Source organism: Alosa sapidissima, chromosome 22, assembly GCF_018492685.1.
Source record: "Alosa sapidissima isolate fAloSap1 chromosome 22, fAloSap1.pri, whole genome shotgun sequence".
Classification (NCBI taxonomy): Eukaryota; Metazoa; Chordata; class Actinopteri; order Clupeiformes; family Clupeidae; genus Alosa; species Alosa sapidissima.
Window position 1 is genome coordinate 13,882,082 of NC_055978.1, and position 27,981 is coordinate 13,910,062.

Below are 27,981 nucleotides of genomic sequence, written 5' to 3' on the forward strand. Positions count from 1 at the left end.
ATCGAGCTGTGAAATATTCAAACATGTAACATGTTTCCTTCCCTCTCACACACACACACACACACACACACACACACACACACACACACACACACACACACACACACACACACACACTTCTACTTGTGTTTCACTGGTAGTATAAAAAGAAGTTGCTATTTGTTTACAACAGAACTTTCTTCTCTAGTCGCCTTATTCACCCGGTGGCCAGAACGAGGCTACAGGGTACACTTGCCATCACACTTCAGTCCAGCAGATAGTGGTAATGCACTCCGTTTGCAAACTGACAAAACTCACTGAAGAAGAAGAAGAAGAAGAAGAAGAAGGCTGTCTAGCAGGCTACCCCCTTCTTTTTCTGTGAGCTTTTTTTTTTTGGTAGTTTGCAAACGGAGTGCATTACCACCATCTGCTGGACTGAAGTGTGATGGCAAGTGTACCCTGTAGCCTCGTTCTGGCCACCGGGTGAATAAGACAACTCCTTCCCCCGTCTTCCTCTTATCTCTGGGCCTCTTTTCTCTCCCGGTCTCCACTCCAGCGGTGCCCATGTGATGATGGACGATGACACTGACCTGGGGTACGTGGATGACGGTACTCAGTGCGGCCCCTCCATGATGTGCCTTGAACGGAGGTGTTTGCCCATCTCTTTCCTCAACATCACCGCATGCCCCTCGGGCCCCAACGGACGCATCTGTTCTGCGCATGGGGTAAGACCATTGACTCCTGACCTTTTGACTGTAACAGGGGCGCATCAGAGGTGATGAAATACAGATATCGAAAGAATTGAATAAATGAACATTTCCCATCTGGTCTCTCTTTCCATTTCTCCTCTCCTCTCCCTTTCTTTGTATCTAATAGTATGTCTCTATCACCTCCATGAGTTTCCTTCTCACTGTATCAATTTCTCTCTCTCTTATCAATTTCAATTCTTACACTGGGGAAAGGAGGTCTCAACCTCCCTTAAACAGAAACCTGTTGTGCAAGACCATTTTCCCCCCTAAACCTGTTGCCATAGTCATTTTCTGTTCACCTGCCACAGGTGTGCAATAATGAGGCCACGTGCACATGTGACTCCACATGGGCAGGCACAGACTGCAGCATGCACGACCCCCCGAAGGAACCACCGACCATGCTGAACGAGGGACCCAAGGGTCTGTAATCTTGTTCTCTCTCTCTCTCTCTCACTCACACACACTCACACACACACACACACATATATACACATCAACCCTACACAGTCCCCTCACCAAACACACATACACACTCCATTCATTCTAATGCCTCGCTTAGAATGTTTTTATATCCAGGTAGCTCACCACGAACTGCTACTGATTTTCTTCATGTGCAGACTGTAGAGATATTTATCAATGTTATCTTCAGACGTGAGTTCCTTCTTTCGTGGATATCTGTTTCTGACAAAGTTTACAGACTGTTTTGTTGTGAGTGGGGATTTTTCTTTATTTTTGCTAGTCACTTGTTGCTCTATTGAAATCACCCCTATTTCCTCTGCGCAGTGAGCGTGGCCACTAACAGACTGATAGGGGCAGTGGCAGGGACCATTCTGGCCCTGGGGGTGATATTTGGAGGCACAGGGTGGGGAATAGAGTAAGCACTGCTTCTCCCTTTCACCACTCTCCCGGACTTCAAGGGAGAATATGTGGCCCTCGTTGTATGACTGGTGTGAGTGTGTGTGTGTTCATTGGGTCATGTAAATGTGTGTGTGTGTGTGTGTGTGTGTGTGGGTGTGTGTGTGTGTTCCTGTTCTCCCAGTGGTGGCTTTGTTGTTTTGTGGTGACCGTGGTGGTGCCCCGTGCTTGGACATGTCAGTGTCATGTGATGGAATCGTTCTTTTGATTGATGGGTGACCTCCTTTTGCCTCCCCCTTTTCCTTTAACTGTGACTGAAATCCACTGTGTCTGGTGCTCCCCTAAGCCCGGCCATGTGGGGCATATCTGAATACTCAAACATACACTCCCACGCACAATCGACCTAATCATTCCATCCTTCCATCGGAAGAATCGAGGAGAGAGACAGATGATGGATGGTTCAGAGTCGGTTTTGGGTGGCGGTAGAGTAGCGAAGCAGATGAATATGACATCACTTCCTCCGTTGGCGCTGGACATCACGGACCGCCACACTGTGTGGTCCACAGAGGTGTCATGTTGTCACGTGATCGTGAAACTCACAACAACATGAGCACATCTGTGTGTCTGAGTGGTGTGCCGCTCCTGTCATGATGCAAGCCCATTATCCCTTCCATCCACAGCCAAAGAAACTTTACAATCTGCAGTAGGTAGACTTATTTTGGGACTAGTTAAGCAATGAATGAAATTTGCATGTCGTTTCCTCTTACCTCAGAAATAATGATCAGCAAAGACCTGTTTGATGGGCAGGTTTTTTCTTGTTTTGTGTGGCAGCTAACCAATGGTGTTAGCAAGTGGTACGCTAACTGCTGTCCTGCAAATTCATTTGGACACCCAACATGTCTCAGCTGATCTTTTTCACTGTATTCCACTGTTAGGGAATGAAAATGTTGTAAGATGGAAACACCTGTAAATTTGATTGTTTTGCAAACCTGGTTCTCAAAATGGGGCATGTTAATCGAGCTGTGAAATATTCAAACATGTAACATGTTTCCTTCCCTCTCACACACACACACACACACACACACACACACACACACACACACACACACACACACACTCAGTCAGTTCCACATTTGAATTCCTCAGACATCACACCACACACACTCACACACTCACACACACACACACACACAGACACACACACACTCTACCCCCTTGAGCTGACCGCTGCTTTATCTCCTTTGATATGTTGACCCCCAGCTTTTAAGGGAGTCCTCTGCGCTCATGTGGTGTCTTCTCCCCCCTTCCTCCTCCTCCTCCTCCCCCTCCTATATTCCTCCCCCTTCCCTCCGCCACCTCCGCAGGTCCTAGTGCCACCAACCTTATCATAGGCTCCATCGCAGGGGCCATCCTGATGGCAGCCATTGTTCTGGGGGGGACGGGCTGGGGTTTTAAGTAAGAGATGCAACCGCATGCTTTCTTTCCTGCCTGCACGCCTGCACACAGGCGTTTCCTCTTTATCTCTCTTTTTTATTTTTGCCTCTCAAGACAAAAGGGCCTGAGCTTCTGCTACAGATAACAGATGCTCCCATAGTGGCTTAGAAATATAACGACTAGAAAAGAGATAACATCTGCAAAACATTGCCAACAAAATATAAAAACTTTGAATAGCATGGTATATCTGGAATAAGGCTTTTATTAAAGCAAATCTTTTTGAAAAAACGATGAAAAAGAGATTACTTTGTTTACATGCTAAGTTTGAAAGCTCCAACCTGAATTACAATGCATCTATAAATAGAACCAGGTTAGTCTGAGTGAAAGTATCACTTTGACTCTGAAACTTGACAGACTAACTCAGGATGCATCATGGTATGGCTTCACAACATGGGCAAATTTAGCATTGCCCCAATATCTACCTCAGCCTTTAAGATCTAAATTTTGACAACCATGCTTTCATTAATGCTATTTACGTGATATACTCCAATATGGTGGTTATGCCTCTGTACACTCTAGCAGAATCTCTAGGATACTGATGGCCCAAAGCTTGACATGCATGCGTGCTAAGTAAAAAAAAGTTTAAGACATTAATAATGAAGACAAAAAGAATAAATATTAAAATATAATGTGATTAACCAAGTACAGTATGCTGTATGGCATATATCATTAATATAATCCATTTTGTGTTATTTATACATTTTCAATTAAGAATAATTAAGTTAATTGTATGCAAATGAGGTTTATCATGTAATTGTTGCAGATGGATTAGTTCTTAGAAGACAGAAGAGAATAATTGGTCACAGTGAAAGCAACACACTAGGGGAAGTCAATCAAAGCAAAATGGAAAATTCATGTAGTTCATAAAGTGATATTACCATTGAATGCAGACATTACTTCTGATTTTGTTTGAGTCTAGGGACAGTGAATTAGGGGGAAAGGTCCATATCAGTGTCGCCTCCAAAGCACTTACTGGCATTTGTTTTTGAAGAATATACTCACTCTAGCATGTTGGTTTGCATAGCATCTTGACCAAGGCCATGGAGGGTTTTTGCATGTTGACTGAACTGGTGGCAGCATTGAGCTGCGAGGCAAGCACCACCAGTGCCTCGCACAAAGGCTGGGCAAACCCTTTGGAGAGAGTAATTTTGGGGGAGAGCTGAAGTAGCTTACAGGGTATGCAGGGTGGACTGGAAAAGGAGGGGAGGGAAGGGGAGGTGTGGAAAAGCTGACAAATTTTTCTGACTGATCTGACCCACTCTCCTTGCGGTGATATCTCTCTTTCTCTCTCTCCCCCCCTCTCTCGTGATCTCGTGACTCCCCCTCTCCACCCCCTCTCCACCCCACCCACCCTTATTTTCCTCCCCATCCGCCTCCCCTTTCCTCCACTCTCAATGCAAAGGGTGAAAGTATAAGCTGAGCAGAGAGGGAGCAGACAGAGAAAGAGAGGAGGGGGGGGAGAGGCTGGTGGACACGTGCCCTGTCCTCTCCCGTCCCCTCCTCTCCCGTCGTTTGCTTTTTTTTTTTTTTTTTTTTTTGGTCGGTTGCAGCCTTTGTGCCATGGCTAGCTGGCTGCCACTCTCACCCCTCTGTTCCTCCTGGGAGGCCTTTGGGGCCGGGTGGGGGTACCCCTGCCCCCAACCCACCTCGCGCTAGAGCAGAGCAAGACCCCTCCTCACCCCCCCACCCCGGACTCGCCCGACACACGGCTGCCTGTGCTGAATGCTTCACAGAGACCTGGTACAGACGCGCGCTTCACACGCACCTGCATGCCCCCCCACCCACCCCACCTTACCCCCCACAACCCCCACCCACCCTAACCCCCTAACCTCCCCCTCCACTACCACCACCACCACCACCACCACTCACCACCCCCGAAAACAGTCAGCGCTAGTGCCGTCTCTCGTCACCTCGCCAGAGGGAACAGATACGTATTTGCATGTTACTCAGTCTGGGATGCCCCACATTATGCCACACTAAGGGGAGGTTGTGTTCGATGACCCCCTTTTCTTTAACATTTTTAAAAATAAAAAAAAAATAAATAAAAACGGTCCTCCTCCAACCCCCCCACTCCCCACCTCCCCCACTCCCTTACTCGTTCGGTGGTGTGCGTTCGTGTCGGTATTTGTCGATGTTGTTGTTGGTGCTGTGTGACGCCCCCTTCTCTCTACTGACCATCCTTCAGTGTGGTAGACTGCATTTCCTGTGTCTCTGTTCGTGTTAGTTCGTGTTCTCTCACAGAAGGTAATGTCTTTTTTTTTCTTTTTTTATGTTTTTTTTTACTCTGAATCTCTGTGATACTTGCATTGGCCTCCATTCACACTCACAGGGGGAGAAGTATCCTCCTTAACCCATTCCAATGTCTTGGAAGCCTTAGGGATGATGGCCGTTCCTGCCCTTATCATTCGAGCACCTGTGCACAGACACAAACATGTTTTCAAAAACAAGCCAAAGTTAGCAACTCACTGAGTGTGATCAATTTGGCATAGTACAGTATGGCATAAGCAAAACTCATTCATTGGTGAAACATAGCCAGTAAACTGACGGTTAACATCAAGTCTCTGATGAAGACTTTTGTTGTTTTGTTGTGTGTGCTGCTTGCTCGGATGTTGGGGGCAGGAGTGACCACAGGCTTCACTGGAAGGGGTCCATGTTGGATATGTTTCCTCTTGACCTTGCCTGTTCTAACTCTTTCTCTTCTTTGTTCCACCCCACCTCGCCCGCTGTGTCGCCAAGAAACGTCAAGAAACGGCGTTACGACGCCAATGCCAGCGCCATCTAGAGGACTGGATGAGGCTGTGCACTCTGGGGTCAGATCCTGTGCTGGATTCAGCCAATCGATCCGACCTTCGCTGGACTCCTCATTTCCCTTTCCTGCCGCTAACTTAGCGGTAGCGTTTACTTGAAGACAACAAACAGAACAACGATACTGAATGAAACCACTACTGACTACTGAGCATCTTCCATTTGTAGTTTTTTGGAACTACATTACCCACGCTCAACGCCCCAACCCTCCACCACCACCACCACCACCGTTCCCTTCCCTTCTCCCAAATAGACTTTTATTACCCCAAACTATCCTTCCGTTCCTCTCTCCTCCCTCCTCTCCTCTCCTCCCCAAGCCTCACCTCCTGAGAGTCTCCCCTGCCTGGCGGAGACGGAGAGGGGGGCAGTGTGCTGGGGGGCGTGCCCTCGAAGGCCCACCTATCAGGCATGACTTCCTGTACAGCGCACTTTGACTTTTGACCTCCCGTGCGGAACCCCAGCATGATGAGTCCTGGCTGAGGCACTGCATGGCTGAAGTGAGTCACCCATTCAAAGTGAAAAAAGATAAGACAGAGAAAAAAAAAACACTTGAGTACAATCAAATTGAGTACAGTCAGTCAGTCACTACGAACACCAAATTCATGGAAAAGAGGCGTTTGGCATCTAAGATAGACTGCCGACAACCCTACATGGTAACGTTGCTGTCAGCAACGCAAGTCCCTAAAGGAAGAAACTTGTAATGTCACATTGAGAACATGGATCAGCTACTGAATCTCAACATATCATTTTACACTATTACATAATTCTGCATTTTTTGTTAGAATTTTAGCATGTTGTCTTGCAGGTGTTTTGGCTGTATTAATAACAAAAATGACAGAAAGAAAAAAAAAGGGAAAATATTTTGGCCAACAGTTATAGACTAACGTGCAAGGGAACACTTATGAGCAGTGTTAACACCTTTCTCCTAGACAGAAACACACACACACACACACACACACACACACACTTCTTTCATACACAAGTCACATACATGAGTAATAAAGAGTCAGTGCTGACTCTTTTAGCCCAGTGTTCTCACAAAACCAATTGGTAGACACTACAGTCTGTTATGAGCTGCATGATCAAGACTATTTAGTGGGCAGCCCTTTCCCAACTGCTCTGCTTCCCATGGTTACTGCATGTTAAAGGATAATTAAACAACTAACTCTTACTATGCAAAGGAAAACATTGCACAGACCTACTGATTGGTAATGATTCTTCAATGATACTATGATGATATTACTAAAATCATGTTTTAGCTACTTAAACAATAATGCAGCCTTTTATATGCTTGGCCACTTCAACATTTGTCTTTATAACAAGCTTCAGATAAACATAGGAAAAACCGAATGAAAAAAAAAAGTCCAAATGTCAAAATGCATCTGATCACGTTCATTTGTCTGATTTGGAGAAAGCAACCACTTTTGTCATTTGTGATAAAGAAAGATTAAGTTTTTCAATCAAGCGTAATTATAGGAATAAAGAAGGTAGGAATAAAGGGATCTTTCCAGAATTTTCTTGGCTAGAGGTCTACGTGTTGGGTGTCCTGTGTACCATTTTTGAGGTTACTTGGGTGTCCGCTCTCATCTCCTCGTTCTTTCCCATCATTACATGTTTCCATGGAAGCACCATCAAAATATTTAAATAAAGGACTTGACAAAGTATTGTATCACTTGACAATGCCTCTGTGTTTTTGTTTGTTTACTTGAGAAATTGTGTTTTCTTCCCTACACTTATGGCAGGGTAACAGAGAAACCAGAGGTTATGGTTTATGGGAAGAGCCAGCTCTAGAGTTATCAGGATATCGGTAGCTTTACACCCACTACATCTGTTACACTGACAATGAACTGTCCAATCAGGTTTTTCAAAACTCCACCCCCAACAATGATATCAGATTGCCAAACAGGATTTGAACAGGATGTATGTGGACAGCAACATAGTGTCAAGAAATGTCAGTGGACTGATTTGTAACCACTGAAAATGTCTGTGAATTTTATCCGTAGGCACAAGCCTGCTCTGCTGAACGTATTGTCCACAGAGGCCACATATATTTTGCAGCATGTTGATGCAATGTGCCTCATAGACCGCCAATCTTATATTAATATTATGGATATACCGAAAGCAAGAGACAAGATGATTAAACTACTGGATAAACTGATACTCGATAAAAACTGTGATGGATTCCTACAACTACTACATGAAGAAGAAATCCAAGAACTTTTACCGGGGCTTAAAGCAATCATGAAGAATCAAGGTACTGTAGAATCGTTTGCTATTGCTCCAGTTGGCTTTTTTCAAGTGATCAAAGTACAACCATGTTTACCTTTCCTTAGCTCAAACAATTGGTCTGCGGGAGTTGGCGGGAAATGCATTTGACATTTACTTTCACATTTATATTCATTTGGCAGACATGCTTATTTAAAGTGACTTACAGCAATAGAATAACACTTTGTTATCTTGTGTATAATACATATAAGAAAAGGCACATAACTTATCATGGATTGGTAGATAACTATATGTGACTTATGGCTACTTGTATGGAACATCTTTTAGTTTGAAGTATGCCAAACAGTATTTGCAACTCTCATGGCCGTAGCTACACATTGAGGGCACCAAGGTCATGTCCTCGGTATTTTTTTCTTCAAATAAGGAGGAACGCAAAACTATTGCGAGGGAGCGCAAAGCTTTTGTGAAGGAACGCAAAACTATTGCGAGGGAACGCAATAGTGAGGTCAAAAAATATTTACCAACGTGACCCTTCCTGGGCTCTGTAGCCTACCTTGGCAACTCTCTGTAATGAGTAGGCCTAAAAGATACAATAATTCTATTTAACCAGTGTAACATAGTCTACTGCAAAGGCCATGCCAGTTTAAAGGAACCTGCCAAATGAGTTCACTGCTGTCTATCACAATCTACATTGTTATTTCTACATAATGTAGGTCTACCAGGACAGAGGTCATGTCCTCGGTTTTTCTTTTTATTTCTCGGTGTTTCACTCCATTTATTAAATAAAAATAGCCAACGAGACAATTATTCTTGCCTCAATGTAGCCTACCGTCACATGACACGCCGTAGGCTAGGCTATCTGCCAGAGGACACCGAGGTCATGTGCTCGGTATTGAAGTTTCGTTTCATTTATTAGTCAAGACGTGCTTGAGGTGTGTAGATTCATAATTTAAAATTCACTGTTGAGAAAGAAAGTTTCAATGGCAGCTACTTCAGCTTCTCATAATATCAATTTATCTATGCTAATGAAGCTGTAGACTGATATAACAATACCAGCCTCCATTAGCTCTCTCCCTCTCTCTAAATTACCTTGACATCAGAAATATCTGCTCTATGTTGTCCAGATAACCACTGAAGTTAGCACACAAACAAACTAGCTTCAGCCTGGAACTCTTGTAATACCTGTAGTATATATGGAGTGCGGAGTTTGGCTGTGTTCAAAACAACTTGAATCCTATAAAACTCCACATAGCTTCTTTTAAAAGTCCCTCAAGAGTCTAATACAGAATTAAACAGTAGCACAAGCGGTCAGCTCCAATGTTGAGTGATGAGGGAATGCTTCCAGAGGAAGATGCATGAGGACAGATCATAAAACAGTGATTGCACTATACCTTTCCTTTGTTGACACTACACAGCATGTGAATCTACACACACACAACAAAAAGATACTACCTCAAATTCATCCCTGTCAAAAACAGCAAAAAATGAACTGGACTCATGGGTTTTTCATTTCCCCAGTGAAAAATAACAGACCTACAAGAATCTACCTGTAACATTCAGTTCAAATTCATTCAGTCTTTTCCAGCTACCAGAGCAACAACTGATTTGCTCCATGAGTCCATGGTACACTTAGTACATCTGGAAAAAGAATGAGTCTAAAACTGCAATAAAGATGAAGGGCTTTTATAAGGCCATATAAAGAATCACAGAAGTATTAATTAAATATATAGTGCAGGGTGGATCACATTGTCACATCAGTACTGAATATAGTCCCAGTTGATGGTGACTATTGAGGTGATTACAGTATGTACTTCAACAAACTCTGTCCTGTACTCCTTCAACAGAACTCAGCAGACGAGACAGCAGAGACGGGCAACTGCCAGATTGCACACAGCCTGGAGCAAGTGGAAGTGTGGTCAATGGGCAAGACCACCTCTCTACTGGAAGGCCAAGAGAAAGAGCAGTGGAGGTCTCCGGGCCAGTGATCAGACCAGTTGAAGGGGCAGGGGTCGATGGTCACAGTGATTGCCAAGCGTCAACTGGATCAGGAGGACTGCTTGAGAAAAGGCAGCATTTAAGTATGTTCAATACATTATATAGTTTCAAGACAAATAAGGCGTTGGAAACAAAGTTTGAATATCTATTTTATTAGTCTACATTAATTAGTTCAAGCCTACATTCAAAAGTCCCAAATAGATTTAGATATGACTTTTAAGCATTTATGTGGTGTGACTGGTTGGGTTTCTCTGATATGATGTAGTCCTAGCATCAGTTTCCAACAACAATCCATTTCTAGTGGGCAAGATATAATAAATGGCTCATCCAGTAGTATCGAGATACCATGGAACTGAGCACCGCCTAGAACCAGATAAATTAAAAAAGCAATCTGAACACCCATTGCATTTCTGCCCATGAATCTGGGTTTAAGAAAGCCTCAATAAATTTGGCAACACAAATCTCCTCGAGGGCAAGGCACCCTCACATAATTTACTGGCATCCCTGGTAAAGTTGAGTAAAACTCACTTTTTGGTGGTTTATCTTAGTCACAATGTGTCAGGGTTGGCAGATAGGACCCAAGTGCAAGACTCCTCCAGGCAGAAATTAGAAAAACTCACTTTATTAAATGACAAACCTACTAACCAACAGGACTTCAACAGTGTAAACAGAGAGACAATCCAACAAGGAACAGAGAAACAGGAGGGTAGAAATACACATACCAATTAACAGAAAGACAAGAGGACTGGATGAAACCAATGAGACAATAACAGGGAACAGATGAGGCAGAAACGGAGGGAAAACTAACAAGACAGGAAGCACAGACCAAATAAGGAGATGGGGCGGAGACAAAGACAGGTGACAGGCAGGTAACACAAAGCATATGGGGAACCAGGCAAACACAGCACACTACACTGGGGTGGCACAAAGTCATTCCATCCAGGCAGGATCCTGCAGTACCCCCCCCCCCCCCCCTCAAAGGACGCCTCCTGGCCCTCCTGAAACTCCAGCCGGGTGGGTGGAGGGGGTCTGGAAGGCGGGACTTAAATGGGAGCAGGTGGGCTCAGACAGGGCACAAGCAGACATGGACTGGGCAAGGTTGGGCAGGAAGTTGACAAATTTAGACGGGGCAGACTCAACACAGGAGACGCAGACACAGGAGACGCAGACACAGGAGACGCAGACACAGGAGACGCAGACACAGGAGACGCAGACACAGGAGACGCAGACACAGGAATGGGGATGGTGACCGGGACGGTGACTGGCACAGAGATGGGGATGGTGACTGGCACAACGACAGGCACAGTGACGGGGACAGGGACAGAGAGGAGCTCGGGCAGAAGCGGGGCCGGACAGTCAGAGGGAGGCGTGGCCTCAGGCGGCTGGGCTGCAGCCGCGGCGTCGGGCACAGGAACGGGCGCCTCGGGGCTGGGCACAGGAGGCATGGTGTCGGATGACCGGGTTGGCCGACGCTTGGCACCACGTCTCCTCCTGGAGGGAGCCTGAGGGACCTTGATGAGTGAGTTCTGGGGGGAACTGGAACTCCTCAGGCTGGGGTTCTGGACTTGAAGCGGCCAGCTGAAGGCGCAGCAGGCCCACCCTACGCCCCTGGCAATGGGCTGCAGGGGCAGGGTCAGGTGGGAGACTAGTAGCCTCAACAACTGGATTACCGGAGGGAACAAAGAGGGACTGAAGGCTCCTACCCAGACCTAAGAGCTGGTCGGCCAGGGTAGCCATTCCTGGAACCTTCAGTAGCCAGGGCTTTGAGGAAATGGTCCTTTCCATCAATGAACAAATCGCATGCCGGCACTCCAAGTCTGTAGACCTCCCCAGCTCAGAGATAAGCCTAGTGAGGGTGTACTCCACCTGTTTTAGCTCCTCCATGTTGGAGTCTGCTGGGTCCATACTGGTCGGTTCATACTGTCAGGGTTGGTGGATAGGACCCAAGTGCAAGACTCCTCCAGGCAGGAATTAGGAAAAACTCACTTTATTAAATGACAACCCTACTAACTGACAGGACTTCAACCGCGTAAACAGAGAGACGAGCCAACAAGGAACAGAGAAACAGGAGGGTAGAAATACACATACCAATTACGAGACAATAACAGGGAACAGGTGAGGAAGCAGAAACGGAGGGAAAACTAACAAGACAGGAAGCACAGACCAAATAAGGAGATGGGGCGGAGACAAAGACAGGTGACAGGCAGGTAACACAAAGCACATGGGGAACCAGGCAAACACAGCACACAGTTCCTACAACTATGGATAGAAACAGCTTGTTTTACAAATGATCTTTTAGGCTATTTTCACAAACAAAGAAAGTCACTGCAGAGGCTAAATGAGGGAGGTAAATCACTGTGTTGACTCACAACAAAAAATACATAGAATGTGTTTAGTCCGTATGAATGTTTTCATATGCTGCTTTTAAATAACTAACCTACCAGTAATTGATTGGTCAAGCGTGCCTTTCTTTAGGCTAACTCTAATCTGGCTGCTAGTGAAAATATGACAGAAACTATGACTGTGTTAACAAACTAGCTCCTATAGACAGCTCCTAGCTTTCCTAGCTGAAAGGTATAGATACTGCAGACATACTGTAGCGACCCAAATTATATCTGTCACCTATTTTTTATTCACAGAGCTGTAGTCTCCCCTGTTGTAATTACTGATCTGGTAAAGTGCAAATGAGACACAACTATGGAACTACAGAAGACAATTTGCTTGAATTTCCAACTTATTCCTTTGCCTATAATTTCCCTAATTTTTTTCAGATCTGGAAAACTGTTCTTTTGCTAGAATAGAGGAGTTGGTTTCAAATCCTGAAAAAGCAGAAACACTGATGTCTGAACTACAGAACAAACTGAAGGATGGAGAAATGGACAGAATTGAGAGGAAATTGCGAAGCAAAAAATGTATAAAGGAAAACTGGTGTTATACAACCATAACCAACATCAAAAACAACCAAGGACTGAAAGAATTCCTTGAACCCGGAGAACAAAAGATATTTCCTTCAATTGTTTTCGATTTGTTTGAAAACAACAGGGGGAAAAAGGAAACGAAAAATGAAGAATTGAATGCACCTGATGTCTCGTTAGAAGACACTGAGACTAGAGTGGAAATTCAACCTAAAGAGAGAGTAAATGACGATTTGGAACACACTCATCAAGCCTCAGAGAATAACTTACAATTTCCAGCCAAAGATTCATACCTAAACAGCAATGCCCAGGACTCAGAAAACAGTTATCTGAAAGAAGAGTTCCTCATCAACTCTGGCCACCAGAGTTACCAAACCAAAAGTGAGCCATGCATGAGAATGCAGACCATTGAAGCCAATGGAGAGAAAGATGAGTTTAAACCCGCTGAGAAGGACCCTTTATCTGACAGTGGACATGAAAGTATTTTTGACACCATGAACAACAGTTATGGAACGTTATCAACAAAGATGAGCAGCCTTGAGGGAAAGGAAGGGAAGAGGGTGGAAGTATCTTCTGCTCTTAAAAGGGATAGATTGTCTGCTGAGCATCAATATTCAGCTGATGAGATACCACCAAAGGTCGCTAAACACATAGATGCCACGGATTGTGACCACGAAGCAAAAAATAGCACAGAAACTAATGTTGATAAGTGCCCCTGCATAGTTGAATATTCACTGATCAATCACGCAAATTCAATTATACATGTTACACAAAATTCATATTTAGCAAACACTGATGTCATGTCAAACCAGCAGTCTGAGAACATTTCCCGCACTTCTGAATCAGTCTTCCAAACTGAGAACAACTTAGACACAGATGTGGAAATGAGTGTAGAAGGAATCACTGCTAGAATGGAGCATCAATCTGATGAGATACAGGTCAGTTTAAAGCAGATTCAGAGCCGAGATTCACAGAACATTCCAGCAAAAAATACACGTTCATCTGCCTTAGATTGTGACAATTTAGAAATGGACACCAATGTTCAAAGATACAGAGAAGATTCAGATGTTTTGCAGGGTACAACAGACAAGTCTTCCAACATGGAAGCTGATGGAACAAATGATAAAGAAAATTTTGCTGATGAACTACCATCAAAGGTTGATAAACACATAGATGCCCCAAGTTCAGAGCATGAAACACTTGTTAATGCAAGCCTATGTGAGCCAACTATACCTAAAAATCAGGGACATTCTACAGAGACCCCACAGTCAGATACAGCAGTGGAGCTAGAGCCTAGTCAGAGTAGTCCTACAGATGCAATGAAGAGCAGACTAAACAATGATGCCAGGGCCTCTGACTATAGTCATGTGGAAGAAAAGGCCTTTACAAATAGTGGGAATCCGTTTCAAAGTGAACAAAATAACACTTCAGCAAACCCAGGTAAGCATGTACATAGTAGTGAGGATAATGATGGGGAAAGTGAGCATGAAGCTATTGAAGAACACTTTTCACCTGATAGTAGTCATGAAGATAACAATGCCAATTCCAAGGATGTATTGATAAAGGGGGACAGATTTGAATCAAACAATCTTCATGCAACCTCAAAAGAAGCACAGACACAAGCTAATGGATATCCTGTGCTTCAAAACATTGAAACTGAAACTTCCAAAGATTATGATTTATCTTTAGAGATGGTTTTTACAGGGACTTCAGACACAGTAGACACAACAACACATATGAGAACACAAGCCATTAAGACATTGGCTGCAGAGGCTAAGGATTTTGACCATGAGGCAAAAAATACAGAAATTAATGTTGATAAATGCCCCTCAGTTGAATGTTCACTGATTAATCACACAATTCCAATTCCACATGTTACACAAAGTTCATATTCAGCAAACACTGATGACCTGTCAAACCAGAATTCTGAGAAAAGTTCCCACACAGCTGTTGTCCACACTTCTGACTCAGTATTCCAAACTGAGGACAACTTAGACAAAGATGTGGAAATTAGTGAATCTGTTGCTTCAGAAGGTATCATTGCTGAAACTAAGCATCAGCCTGATGACATACATGACAGTTTGAAGCAGATTCAGAGCCAATATTCTCATAACATGGCCATTCCATCAAAAAATAGAAGTTTGTCTGCCTCAGATTGTGACGATTTAGAAATTGACACTAATGTTCAAAGAAACATAAAGGATGTTTTGGGGGGTTCAACAGACAAGTCTTCCAAAATTGAAGTAGATGGAACAAATGATAAAGAAAATTCAGAGGTGGATGATCTTGACCCTTCATATAAATGTTCACACAATGTTTATGACTCTGTTGAGCTGGAAGAATCCAGTGAGAGAGTTCATTCAGATCCCATTCATAACTCAGAGACCAAAAACAGTCCAATGGAAAATGCTCAAAAAATCCCTTTGTCTCAACCCCCATCTGTGGAAGGATCAACTGTTTCAACAGTTAACAAAAAAAGTGTTTTTAAAAATGAAAAAGACAAACAAAAAGCTAAAAGGCCACACAAAAGGAAAGACCCTAATTTGGAGAAAGAATGGAAGAAAGAGCGCCTTGTTAAATGGTTGGACACTTATAAAGGAGAAGGGGACACCTTGGAGGATCTGAAAAATAGAATCTCATGGCATACTAAACTGGAACATAAAACATTTCCTTATATCGTGGCAGACCAATGTACAATTTTTCATGTTCCCAAAACAACTGACCGTAAATTAATATTTCTAACCAATGTAGATGTATATAAAAAGGGTGGTGAACTGAGAAAACCTTGTTATGAGAAGCTGCAATATCAAATGGGAGTTTCAGGCATTAGTGAAACAATTGTGCTCTCTCCAGAGAATAAAACGAAGACAGTCAGATATGATTTCTCCTTTGAGAATATTGCTGAACTCTGTCGTAGGCTTGTGTTTGAAGTCCTTGCCCCAGCAATTGTAGTCTTCAAAAAGGTTCAGAGAGAGAGGGAATTATTCTCAGATGATTGATTATTATTTGTTAATAAATATACAGGGATACACAGAGCTTCAGTAATGAAGTCATACCGATTTATACCCCACACTATTCTCAAGATCAGAGTGCAAGCCATGGTTCTTTCCATACAGGGCTATTCCCATACAATGTTACCTGGCCTGCTTGCTAGTGTGCACTGAAATGCAGTGATGCAATTGGTCTTAAATCAGCCAAAAAATGCACATGTAACTCCTTGTTTAGTAACTCTTCATTGTCTTCCTATGGAAATAAATTCAATTCCTCACTCTGGCCTATAGGACACTTACTGGATTTCCACCATTTTAAGCTTATGATCCAGCTTTATTAACCCATTCAACCATTGTGGTCCTCTGATTCTTGTCTGCTGTGTCAGAGTTCCATCAGTACTAAGAGAACACCATCTAGATTTTTTGTACTTCCTCGTTTGGAACACTGGAATGATTTACCCAGTGTTCATTCCAGTTTTGGGGTTTTAGGAAGCATTACTGTGAAAATGGAGCCCTCTCCTTTTCCCCTACCCACTCTCCTACAATGGACTACCTTGTGCAACACACAGACTGTGCAACCATACTCACATGCACTCACCTTTTACTTACAGTATATGTTTGAAGGGTGTCATTGTATTGCTGTGTAGGTGTTTATGTCTTGTGTGTATCTTTTTATATTATTGGAGATTTTAACTGTGGGGATATTGGTACAGACCATCTCCCCTCTACAATGATTTAGCCCAGCATCGTAATTGGGTAATTGGTGAGCCTATTTAAAGGCTGGTTTATTTCAAGAGAGGAGAAACTGGAAATGCAGGAGACAATGGAAGGCGCAGGAGACAATGGAAGGCACAGGAAAGAGCTAGAGATCCAGGGAATCAGGAAAGTCTGTAAATTGAAGTTTAAGACTGTGAATTGAAGTTTAGAAAGTTGGTCCAGAGTTATGCAAGGTTGCCTTGTTGTGGAACTTCTCTAGGATTTTATGCCTGGACTCCATTGTCCTTCATGGATCTGCCTGTTTTTGGAAAATGAATCTATTTTTGTGGCTGTCTCCTGCCACCTCCTTCCCTCAACACCACCTAATCCAGTGGCGCACCTCCCTCAACGTGGGGTGGCCGGCCCAGTCCCTCACAATTACCTAATTAATTATTTTACAGTAAATGTTTAGGGTTATTGTTATGAAGACATTCTATTATTGTCATGTTATCATTTGTCTGTTATTATGAATTTTAATTTATGGTCTTTAAAGGGCCGTTCTGTAACTCCAGTCATTTCTTTGCCATTTCTCACTTTTGTTATCACAATTTTCTCTACGGAGCTCCCCCTACAGCTTTGGGGTGCATATTTCACAACCGTCTCTAGTCTTTTCGCTGGCTCTGCCATGAAAATTAAGCCATCTTATAGCTAGACGGCAAGGCTAACTGGTGCTTGAGGGGGGCGTGTGAATGTCCAGAGAATTTTAAGCATTTTGTGTTTCTCCCTTGTTCTCGCTTCTCACGGGACTTCCTGATTTAGACACTGCCCGACGCTAGTGCAGATCTTGCAAGGCTGGTTTTCCTCTAGGAGACAGTAGGGGGAGCAGGGAAAGCCACCATTCTTGCCACAACAGCACATTTAACCATCACAATGATTTCTAAACTGTTTTAAGTTGAAAATGTTACTTTTGTAAGTTCCTTTGGATAAAGGTGTCTGCAAAGTAACATAGCCCTACAGGTTTCAATGTATGCCTATGTGCATGCCAATATTCAAATAGATATAGGCCTACATGCGCGGTGTTCTACTGTTTTTATTTCGCCTGTTTCTCTATTATTATACCTTACCTTTTAATGGCCTTTGAATCCTTTTTCACATTCTTCTCCTTGTTTTAATGCAATGACATCTCATTCCTATGTCATATCATTGTCATGAATAAAATCTTTTGTCGACATCAAAATCGTTATCCATTGAATCAGTTCATTGCGTTTCAACAGTAGGCCTATTTAAGAAAATCAGCTCACTGTCCTTTCTCAGTGGAACATTAAGTGTCTCAATATAGTATATTAATTTAGTGTTACATATCTGTTATCTGCAGAGCTTAAACATTAACTGTTTTTATTTTTTTTTAATTAAAAACATGTTTTTACTTTAGAGTTTGTCAACTATGTTACGGACAAACAGGTGGGGTGTACTACGAATCTCGATTAGTGGGTTAGCGAGGTATGTTGCGCTCAAAGCCAGGCTATGCTGTGACACGAAAGTGGATCTGTTTTAGTGTCGCTATATCACCATGGCGTCTTATGCTGTCAACCAAACCTGGTTGGGAGGAGGTTATGTGCTAAGTTATAGCTCAAATCGTGTAATCTACCGCACACTGACCAATCAATTGTCTAATAATCTAATATCGTAATAATCTCTCGTGTAGGATTCTGTCATATATCTTACAGGTGGAGCTCCGCCTCTCCTAACATTTTGGATCTCGAATGTGCTTTAATAGGGCGGTGCGTGCAAATATCCCACTATGGACGTGCATACCATACAACAACTGATGACAATTGATTTATTTGATGTTATAAATCACCGCAGTGTAGATTAAGCTATCGCTCATGAATGCGGAAGTAATTGTTTTTAAATAGAGGCGGTCTTGTGCGTCTCCACGTTACACGATTGGCCAAAGTCATCCCAACACCGAGAACGCGCACAGATCTGAGCTGAAAGCCTAGTTTGACAAATATATCACATAACTGCAATCGTAGTATCACTTAACGTATACCCCTGAGTCAAGGCTTTAGGAAGGCCTTGATATGTCTACATAGCCTAGATATGTCTAACGTGCTTCGTAGTATACCCCACTGAGGGCGTGGCTGAGGTGGATCTCCAGGGCAGAAATTCACCATGGAGATGTCCATGGATCTCCAACACCTTGCACTACCACCAAGAGCACATCCCTGTGCTATGACCCTGCTGCTGGGCAAAAGGGAAACATTATTAAACTTCTAAAACAGATAATGTATGGCCTACATATTTAACCAAAAGCCAAGTGATGGAATACATTAAATTACATAAACAAGGACACCTTAAACTTATTTGAAACACAATGACATAACGGTGCCATGTTGTATTGGGAAGGCAAATGTCCAGATGAAGATATGTATTGTGTCTCCACTCTTGACTCCTGACATTTATCTACGAACAACTACTAGGACATTTAAGAAAAGTACATGTAGACGTAGGCCTAGTGGTAACGAAGTAAGGGCCTACGTTAACCCAATCTTATCACCCGGAGAGAAGAAATACTCTTTTCTGATTGGCTGGCGGGGTGGCTTTTAATTCTGAATAATGGGACACCTATGAAGTAGATCTGGTAAAAAAAAGTTTAATCGCCGTTCCATATCAATGCTTATGAATAGTATAACAACCATAGTAGGATGACGGTTGAGCCTGGAGGCAGGTTTCGCAACAATGGAATAAACTGTAAACAAGCTAACTGTTCATGCTATTGCTGTTATAGGGCCAACGAAAGTTGTACAACAAGCTGAACTAGTGAGCTTCTTTTTAAACGAAACCGCGTGTTTCCTTTGCTTTACAGTGGCAACCGGGTGATAAGCGGGATAACGGCCTTCGAGGTGTGTCCTGTTATACGGAATTAATGGACTCGGGCAGAGGCAACTCTCCTCCACTGTGCGTCATGGAGTTCTTTGCCCCTCACCCTCGTCCATTACAGTTTTTTTCAATTGTTTACACACAATTTTGAAAACCGGGTTCTTTTTTTTGAAAAAAATTAATCACAATTATCCAAACACCACACTCAATTTGCATAATTCCTAGATTGTTTGCAAAATGACACACATTTGTGAAAATGCTATTAGTTTGCATTTAACCAACACAGTCCTCAATGATCAGACACTATTGCAGCCAGTTCCACACTGCTGTGATAAATAAAAAACACATTTGTAAAAGGAAATAGCATGTGCTATATTTTTGGCCAGACATTGTTATGTAAGGGATAATTTCGATGACAATAGTGACAAACCCACAATATTCTTCATGATTAGTTTGAGATATACTGTAGGGAGAACGTACACAAATAGGCCTATACTATAAACTATGACTTCGCTGCGCGGCGGTCATGCCTGTCGAAGTGGCCTGTCTGGAATGTCAAAGTGGCCTGTCTGGAATGCCTGTCGAAGTGGAACCTCCTACCGGCGAACTCGGCGGAGCTCGACCGACCCCGACCTCACCAAAATTTTACTATGAATGAGATTCAGAGTTCCTTTGAGAGAATGAGAGAAGCATAAAGAAGGACAAACATCAGTGCATCACTCCATCAATCAGTCCTTTAAGGTAGAGTGGACAGATAGACAGAGTTTCCCAAAACGGACCTCAACGACTTTCAGACCATGAGAAGAAGTTTCAACAAGACTGAACTGTTTGGCCACAATTCCAAATGGTGTGTGTGGAAGAAACCAGGCACTGAGCTGCACTGATGTTTGTCCTTCTTGAAGCTTATCTCATCCTCTCAAAGGAACTCTGGATCTCATTCATAGTGACCATTGGGCCGTTGGTTACCTGTCTGCCATTCGTCCCAGATTACTAGGTTTGGCTGAGCGGCTGGATCTAGGAAGACTGTTGGTTGTTCCAGACGTTTCCATTTGAGAATGATCGAGGCTACCATGCTCTTGGGCACTTTCAATGCTGCAGAAATGTTCTGGTATCCTTCTCTAGATCTGTGTCTTCACAAAACCTGTCTCGCAGGTCTACGGACAATTCTCTTGACCTTGTGGCTTGGTTTTCACTCTGACATACACCATCAACTGTGAGACATTATATGAAGAGATGTGTGCCCCTCCTAATAATGTCCAGTGAATTCATTTAGGCAGTTGGACTCCAATCAAGTTGTAGAAGCATCTCAATGACCATTGATAGAAGTAGGATGCACCAGAGCCCAATTGCAAGCGTCATAACAAAGGGTCTGAATACTTATGTAAATGGAATATTTCAGTCTTTTATTTTTTATAAATTTATGAAACACTCCAAACACCTGCTTTTTTTGTGGAGTGTTGGAGTATTGTGTGTAGACTGATGAGGAAAAAAGGAATTGAATCCATTTTAAGATCAGTCTGAAAAATAACAAAATGTGGAAAACTTGAAAGGGTCTGAAAACGTTCCGGTTGCACTGTACCTACACGTCCATGGCAAACGGTGAGCATGGACATCTCCTATGCAGGCAAAGAATTTCTCATCCTTGTAGACCACTACTCGGATTACTGGGAAATCGACCAGCTGCCAGACCTATCATCACGCGCTGCAGAGCCCAGTTTGCACGTTATGGGCAGCCTGACAAAATGATCACTGAGAATGGCCCACAGTTCGCCTGTGAACAATTCAGGAAGTTTGCAACAAGCTGGGGTTTTACCCATGTCACATCCTCCCCCCGTCATCCAAAATCGAACGGCAAGGCCGTTGTCGGCTGTGAAAATAGTGAATTCACTCTGCAAGCGGGCAAAAGCAGAAGGCACAGATGCATGGATGGCCATCCTCCACTGGCGCAACACGCCCACAGAGGGCTTGGGCAGCACCCCGGCTCAACGCTTAATCTCACGAAGGCTCAAAACCTTGCTGCCAGTTGCAGACAGTCTGCTGCAGCCGCATGTGGTGGTTGGAGTGACTGAGAAGTTGCGGTGGAAACGGCGGATGGCGAAATCGACCTAGGGACCTCCCAGAGCCGATCGTGGGAGATCGGATTAGAATGAAACTGCTACCAGGTGATCACACAGGAAGATGGCCACTGAGCCAATGCATCCAGAAAGTCGCTCCTCGCTCATTTGTAATGGATGCCAACGGCACACTTTATAGACACAACGGTGTGGATCTTTGGGTGGCAGAGCGCTCAGCTGAAGCACAGCCAATCGGTAGGCCGGAGCAGAACAGTCCTGAGCAAGGGCATATGACTGGGAAGTCAGCCTCAGCCGAGACCGGGCATGGGTCAGGCCAGGGCGAACCAGAAGGGACCGAAGACGTACACCCCCCAAGCAGTCTGGCTCCTCAGAGCCCGAGTACACCGCTGGACTGGACTGTGCCCGACACCAGGGAAGCACAGCGGCACACTGGGCCATGCAGTCTCCACATGTAGTGGCCGCCTCTCATGGCCACCTCAAAGACTGAACTGGTGACTTTGGTAGAACTTAGCCTTAACACGTACGAGACATGAGAACATGGGTTCAACTAGGGTGTAGGCGGACCGTTGCCCTTACTAATGCCCACATACACACACACACACACACATATACAGTGGCAGCACACACATGAAGAAACCTTACTGTAGACTTTTGGTCTGTTCCTTCATTGTAAAAAAAAAAAGTTGTGGAAAGACAGTCAAATGCCAGGCATGTTCGAATGTGATACTATAATAACAAAGAGTTGTTGATATAGAGTTATGTTATTACAGTAATGTTATTACAGCCTGCAATGGGTATTGAAAAGTGAAGAGTTCGAAGTGTTTATTATGACCGCCGCGCAGCGAAAAGGAGTCATATAGGTTTAGTCAGATTTTTTTTTTTTTTTCTTTTTCGCATGTCCAAATTTCCGTCAAGGATTCCCGGGACACTGTAAGACCGGGGTACACGAAACTTGGCATGGATAGCATGGAACCATCGTTTTTCGTTTTGATCTGTAGCCCCCCCGCTGGACTGGACCCCCCGAAAGGAGGGTAGGGCAGACACAGTTTTCTGTGAATATCTCGAGAACCGTAGGGTTTAGGAGGACCATTTTTTTGTTGTATGTTGATCTCAAGGGGCCATGTCAACCCATTCTATAACCACTCATTTCATGTATAGCGCCACCTAGTTAAACACAAAAAAGTAAAAATGAGGTGTTATAATCGCCGGTATCTGTGATCTAACATAGTCAAAACTGCACGGAATTGGAAGGGTATGATCATTATGACACCCTCTGAATGCACGCCAAGTTTCGTGGAATTCCGCTCATGGGGGGCCACACAATAAATTAATTTATGTTACTATACACCAACTGGCCTGTAGGTGGCCGGAGACAGTTTTCTGTGAATATCTCGAGAACCGTAGGGCCTAGGAGGTCCACCTTTTTTTTGTATGTTGGTCTTAAGGGGGCATGTCAACCCATCCCATTACCACTTATTTCATGTATAGCGCCACCTAGTTAAAAATTAAAAAGCAAAAAATTAGGTGTTTTCATCACGTTTCATCAAGTTTTGTGAACTTTCGTTCATTGGGGGCCTTACAATAAAATAATTTATTTGTACATTTAGTGACCGTACACCAACAAGGATTTCCGGGACACTGAAAGACCGGGGCACACGAAACTTGGTGGGCATGTAACCCCACATGGATAGCATGGAACCATTGTTTTTCGTTTTGATCTGTAGCCCCCCCGCTGGACTGGACCCCCCGAAAGGAGGGTAGGGCAGACACAGTTTTCTGTGAATATCTTGAGAACCGTAGGGCCTAGAATGACCAATTTTTTCTGTATATTTGCCTCCAGGGGTCATCTTAACCCATTCCATGTGCATAAACAGATACACATGCACACACATACATTCACAGTAATCATACGTATGACACATACTCACACAGTAGATATATGTACGCATGCATGCACACGCGCACACACACACACACACACACACATAAACATAAACATGTACACGCACACATGCACACAAGAATTTCTCAGAATTATGAACAGGCAAGATGGGGGTGGGGTTGTATAAAATGAATTTTACATGTGAAATCTATGAACTAATCATGTTTTGGTACTTGTTGTCTAGCAGATACCAGTGAAAATTGAGTGTGGATAATGCAATTTAGTGAGACAGTTTGAATCATATATAGGCCTTTCAGCGTGATTTATTTTTGTGGAAAAAATGTGCTGGACTGGGCGGCGGTCATATTTTGTACCGCTCTGTGGTACATCTAGTTAACAGAATATTAATCTAAAGCAGAGGTTCCCAAACTGTGAGGCCGGATTTGTACACGCAGCCTTACAACACTGTTTACAGCTCTTCGAGTCACGGTAAAATGTATTTTTTGGTAGGCTACATAGCTAATTTAGATAAACTTATGGTGTGAGTGGTTGCGTTTCTTTAGGAATCCGCCGCCTTGGTTTGTATAGAAATGAATATTAAGTGACAGATACACGTAAGAGGTTGGACATACGTGACGGCAGGCTAATATGTGACGTTCCGATACCTACCGGACAGATTTGTCACATTTTATCACTGCGCGACCCGAGCCTGATATGTACGGAGCCCCTAAAGGGACATGAGCAAAAAAAATCTAAAGTTTAGTTTCATGTGCTCACGTGAAACTTTCATGTGCGCACGTGAAACTTTAACTGTAGTGGCTTAACTGTAGTGAATATCATTATTCATATATATCATTATGAAAATGACTGTCGGGGGCGGGGGGGCGCGGAGGTATCACTGTTTTCGGAGGGGAGGCCCACATTGATGGAGTTTGGGAACCCATGATCTAAAGGAAGGAAGATGTTATGGATGTTGAGTATTGAGCGCCGAGCGACACCTAGTGGTTTTGTTATGTTATGCTGAAGCCTATAATGCTGTGCGCTGTGGTTGGGATTCATTGATTAAAAGCGTCAACTGAAACAAGCACTGTTATCACCTGTCCACTTCTGTCTGCATCGCGCTGTGTGCCTCCCTGCCTGCTTTGCCAAAGTCACCATCTCGCTATTGCCTAGTGAACATAGATCAGCCAATAGCAGTTCAGAACCAGCACCAGCTCTCAAACAGCTGAATGCAACTGCCACGGTCTGATTAGATTATAATAATGTGTTGAAATGAAGCACCACTTCAGAAGAAAAAAAATAACTAAAAAAATCTTGCGATTTTTGGCGGGCGGGTATGTGCCCGCCCTACTGTAATTGTATGAGCACAACGCCACTGTCAACCCATAGTAAAAGCCCCCTTGTGGCAACCACTCCCAACGTCATGGCCCAACGTCTATTGACTCTTGAACGTAAACTTATATTGCAGCCAAGATAGGGTATTGAAATTATAAGGAAGTGTGACGTAGACTAACGCGGAGTAGGCAAGGAACGGACACAATACAGCCTAGGCCTACTGTACAGAAGGTTTCGAGCAAGAAAACGCTCGAAATTTGGCATGGAGAAGACAATAAAAGATACTTTAGTGGAACATCTTGAGAATTTGGATAAGAAAGATTTAAAACGCTTCCGAAATAAATTGGTGGATGAAGGCAAGTTAGGCAAGGCACCAGGTATCACCAAGCGTAAAGTCGAGGATGCCGAAGATGAAAGTGATCTCGCGGATGTGTTGCTGAAAGCTTTTGAAGACGACGCAGTCAACAAAACAGAAGATATTATGCGGTTCATCGGGAGTAACGACACAGCTACCAAACTGCGAGCAGAGTACTCTAAAAGTAGGCTAGGCATAAGTTGGGTAGGCTATTGATCGCGCTGACTGATATCAGGTCGATGCCTGCGAAATTCTGTTAATCAAAGAAATGTGTTTTATCTTTTGTCTAGATTAGTTATCTCTGTAAGGTATTGGCATGTCATATTCTACAGTTACCTACGTTTGAATTGGTCTTCAATATTGACATTTAAAGAAGTCGCCCAATGTAAAGTTTGGGCAGTTGGAATGGAATGAGTGGGCATAGGCCTGGCTTTCATTTTCTCAATGTTATACTGCCGTTTTAACTGCCTTACAAAGTAAACACAGTAACTTAATGTTGATGTCCTTCATAACAACATCAATTTAAGTTGATTTAGTTTTAAATGATTATATGATTTATGCCAGAATCAGCACGTTTTAAATTACACATTTAAGTGTACCAGTGGTTTTACGATTTCTTTTCTCTGCAGGTAGCTGTTCTTGTTATTCATGTCTTTGTAAATGTCTCAGTCTTTTGTATCACTCTTCATATTTATCATAATATCTGCAGCTGTATTGGATGTATTAAGCTGTGTTCTAAATATATTTTTGTCAGATTGTTTTGCTAAACCTAATGCAGTGGTTATAGACAACAGCGAGGAAAATGTGGGTGTATAGACCACAGTCTATGTCCTTACCTTTTTACTTTTGTTTTCTAGGTATTGTAGATCAACTCAGCAGTTCCGTAAGTTATTCCATCATTTCCAATGCGTCCATACATTTCAAAATGTGAAAGAATTGCTGATCCTTATCTCTGAAGTCTATGTAGTTATGTGTAGTTTGGAAGACAAGCATGCCTTCATCTAATGTTGTGAATGGGATGAAGGCTTTGGGTTTTTTTTCTGCCAGATCGAAGTATACAACATGAACAGTAAACCCCGTGGAACATGTGTGATCTTTAACAACGTCAACTTTACCGATGGTAAAAAACGCTCAGGATCTGATCAGGATGCAGGTCAGTCAATTTTTGGATTGTGTCAATGCCAAAACCCTGGGTGGAAGGATGGTTGACTTGAGCATTTGTCATTTGTTGTTTCTGTTTCAAAACTGTCTTTTTGTTCTTTGTCATTTAGATGCTCTTGAAAACACATTTAAATGGCTGGGGTTTGAGGTTAAGGTCCTGCCGGACAGGGGAGTGCAAGACATGAAAGACAAACTTGAAGAACTCAGCAAGAAGGTGACTGATGCTGACTGCTGCTTCATCTGTTGTGTGCTTAGCCACGGCAACGCGACAGGTGTGCAAGGATGTGACAATGCTGTCCTGCCCATCCGTGATATACTCTCTCCATTCAGTGGGATCAGATGCCCAGCTTTGGCAGGGAAGCCCAAAGTGTTTTTCATCCAGGCATGTCGAGGTTCTGAGATGCAGAAGAAGGTGAATATCCAGGCAGATTCTTTGGGTGAAAAAGAGGTGGAATTTGAATCTGACTTTAGCCTGGATAGCATCATCAGCATCCCTGAATTTGCGGATTTCCTCATCTCCATGTCCACCTTCGAAGGTTGTTTTGCCCTCAGAAATCCTGAACGTGGCTCCTGGTTCATTCAGTCTCTCTGTGACCATCTGACTAAGTTATGCCTACAGTGAGTATTTAAAATTAACATAAGATTCTACTCCATTTATGCAATTTCTGTTCAAACAATACACCTATTTTAAAGGCAACCCTTGGATGTTTAAATTATGTTCTAATGTAATAATGATTATATACAGTATGACTCACAAACTCCTGGCCTGGGGAATGAAAGTATGAAAGTTTGCTTTTATCCCCAGCTCAAGACTGGCTCCCAAAATGGTGAAGCAAAGCCATATACTGGTGTTTGTAAAAGAATAGGCACACAAACAGGGCGCTCTGAACAGGGTTGAAAACGGTGTTACAGTCCTTCATCCTTTTGGTATTTCGACCAAAGTATGACACCAAAGTTTTACAAAGAAAGAGGGTTAAAGTGACCTTCAAGTTTAGGAGGGTTCAATGAAATTAGCAGTACCCCCATGAGCCCATTACCCTGACTAGCTTACTAGCTTATTTGAACCAATAGAATAATGTATGGTTGAGGTTACAGTATGTACACATCAGGTATCAGCACCTTAATAACCTTCAATATTCCTCTTACCGGTATTCTGTTATTTTTCTAGGGGTGAAGATATCTTGTCAATCCTTACTAAAGTCAACAGTGATGTTGGTGCTATGGGGACAATGCGTGCTAAGCAAATCCCTGAGCCAAGGTTCACCCTAAGGAAGAAGCTCATCTTCCATGTGCCTGAATGAGATATGAGATGAGATTCCACATGCATTGCTACACAAATGGATATATTTGTTATCTTTTTAATCATGCAAAATCTACATTTTAGTAATTATTACATTTTTAAAACATTGTACATTTATATTTTTAAGTCAATTTTAAAACTATTTTGTATACTTTAAGTAAACATGATTACCACCATAAGTGCTCATCTTTAGCAGTGACCTGTAGAACATTGTTGTATGCTGACTACATACCTTTACTATGATCACTTCTTCAGATAAAAGTATTTGTACCACAATAACTGGCCC

General features: G+C 43.1%; 3 protein-coding genes across 17 annotated transcripts in view; 2 read left to right on the forward strand and 1 right to left on the reverse strand.

Moving 5' to 3' along the window:
• adam23a (ADAM metallopeptidase domain 23a) overlaps window positions 1-6,175 on the forward strand; it is a 22,152-nt gene extending 15,977 nt beyond the window's left edge. For 2 of the 5 annotated variants that reach the window (XM_042079104.1, XM_042079106.1), the window contains exons 23-26: window positions 536-704; window positions 1,037-1,148; window positions 2,948-3,038; window positions 5,814-6,175. In XM_042079104.1, the coding sequence (XP_041935038.1) occupies window positions 536-704; window positions 1,037-1,148; window positions 2,948-3,038; window positions 5,814-5,859 (418 nt within the window). In that variant the 3' untranslated portion in view covers window positions 5,860-6,175. Of the gene's footprint in view, window positions 1-535; window positions 705-1,036; window positions 1,149-1,511; window positions 4,818-5,813 lie in introns of all 5 variants that reach the window. The other 3 variants (XR_006026483.1, XR_006026484.1, XM_042079105.1) reach the window with 3 other exon arrangements.
• A 1,639-nt stretch (window positions 6,176-7,814) lies between these two features.
• LOC121696908 (caspase-8-like) lies at window positions 7,815-27,971 on the forward strand. 10 transcript variants are annotated; one of them, XM_042078025.1, is made up of 6 exons: window positions 7,815-8,136; window positions 9,953-10,186; window positions 26,092-26,117; window positions 26,282-26,387; window positions 26,506-27,013; window positions 27,564-27,971. In XM_042078025.1, exons 1-6 carry the CDS (start codon window positions 7,863-7,865, stop codon window positions 27,694-27,696), a joined length of 1,281 nt encoding a protein of 426 aa, XP_041933959.1. In that variant the 5' UTR covers window positions 7,815-7,862; the 3' UTR covers window positions 27,697-27,971. The 10 variants fall into 10 exon arrangements, 9 of the variants coding, with proteins under 9 accessions (XP_041933959.1, XP_041933957.1, XP_041933958.1 ...); XM_042078026.1 differs by lacking the exons at window positions 7,815-8,136; window positions 9,953-10,186 and adding an exon at window positions 25,029-25,418; XR_006026355.1 differs by lacking the exons at window positions 26,092-26,117; window positions 26,282-26,387; window positions 26,506-27,013; window positions 27,564-27,971 and adding exons at window positions 12,875-17,220; window positions 17,258-17,931.
• On the reverse strand, window positions 10,710-12,143 carry LOC121696915 (vegetative cell wall protein gp1-like). 2 transcript variants are annotated; one of them, XM_042078037.1, is made up of 2 exons: window positions 11,302-12,143; window positions 10,710-11,244 (listed from the first exon to the last, which is right to left on the reverse strand). In XM_042078037.1, the coding sequence occupies exons 1-2, from the start codon at window positions 11,546-11,548 to the stop codon at window positions 11,147-11,149; spliced, it is 345 nt and encodes a 114-aa protein (XP_041933971.1). In that variant the 5' UTR covers window positions 11,549-12,143; the 3' UTR covers window positions 10,710-11,146. The 2 variants fall into 2 exon arrangements, with proteins under 2 accessions (XP_041933971.1, XP_041933970.1); XM_042078036.1 differs by having other exon boundaries at window positions 11,287-12,143.
• Window positions 27,972-27,981: the final 10 nt, after the last annotated feature.

Coding starts and splice junctions, on each gene's coding strand:
- LOC121696908 (XM_042078017.1), top strand. CDS start 7,863: ATGTCTGTGAATTTTATCCGTAGGCACAAGCCTGCTCTGCTGAACGTA. Junction 8,137..9,952: donor AGCAATCATGAAGAATCAAG/GTACTGTAGAAT, acceptor CTCCTTCAACAG/AACTCAGCAGACGAGACAGC. Junction 10,187..12,874: donor TGAGAAAAGGCAGCATTTAA/GTATGTTCAATA, acceptor AATTTTTTTCAG/ATCTGGAAAACTGTTCTTTT.
- LOC121696915 (XM_042078036.1), bottom strand. CDS start 11,548: ATGCCTCCTGTGCCCAGCCCCGAGGCGCCCGTTCCTGTGCCCGACGCC. Junction 11,245..11,286: donor TGTGTCTGCGTCTCCTGTGT/CTGCGTCTCCTG, acceptor CTGCGTCTCCTG/TGTTGAGTCTGCCCCGTCTA.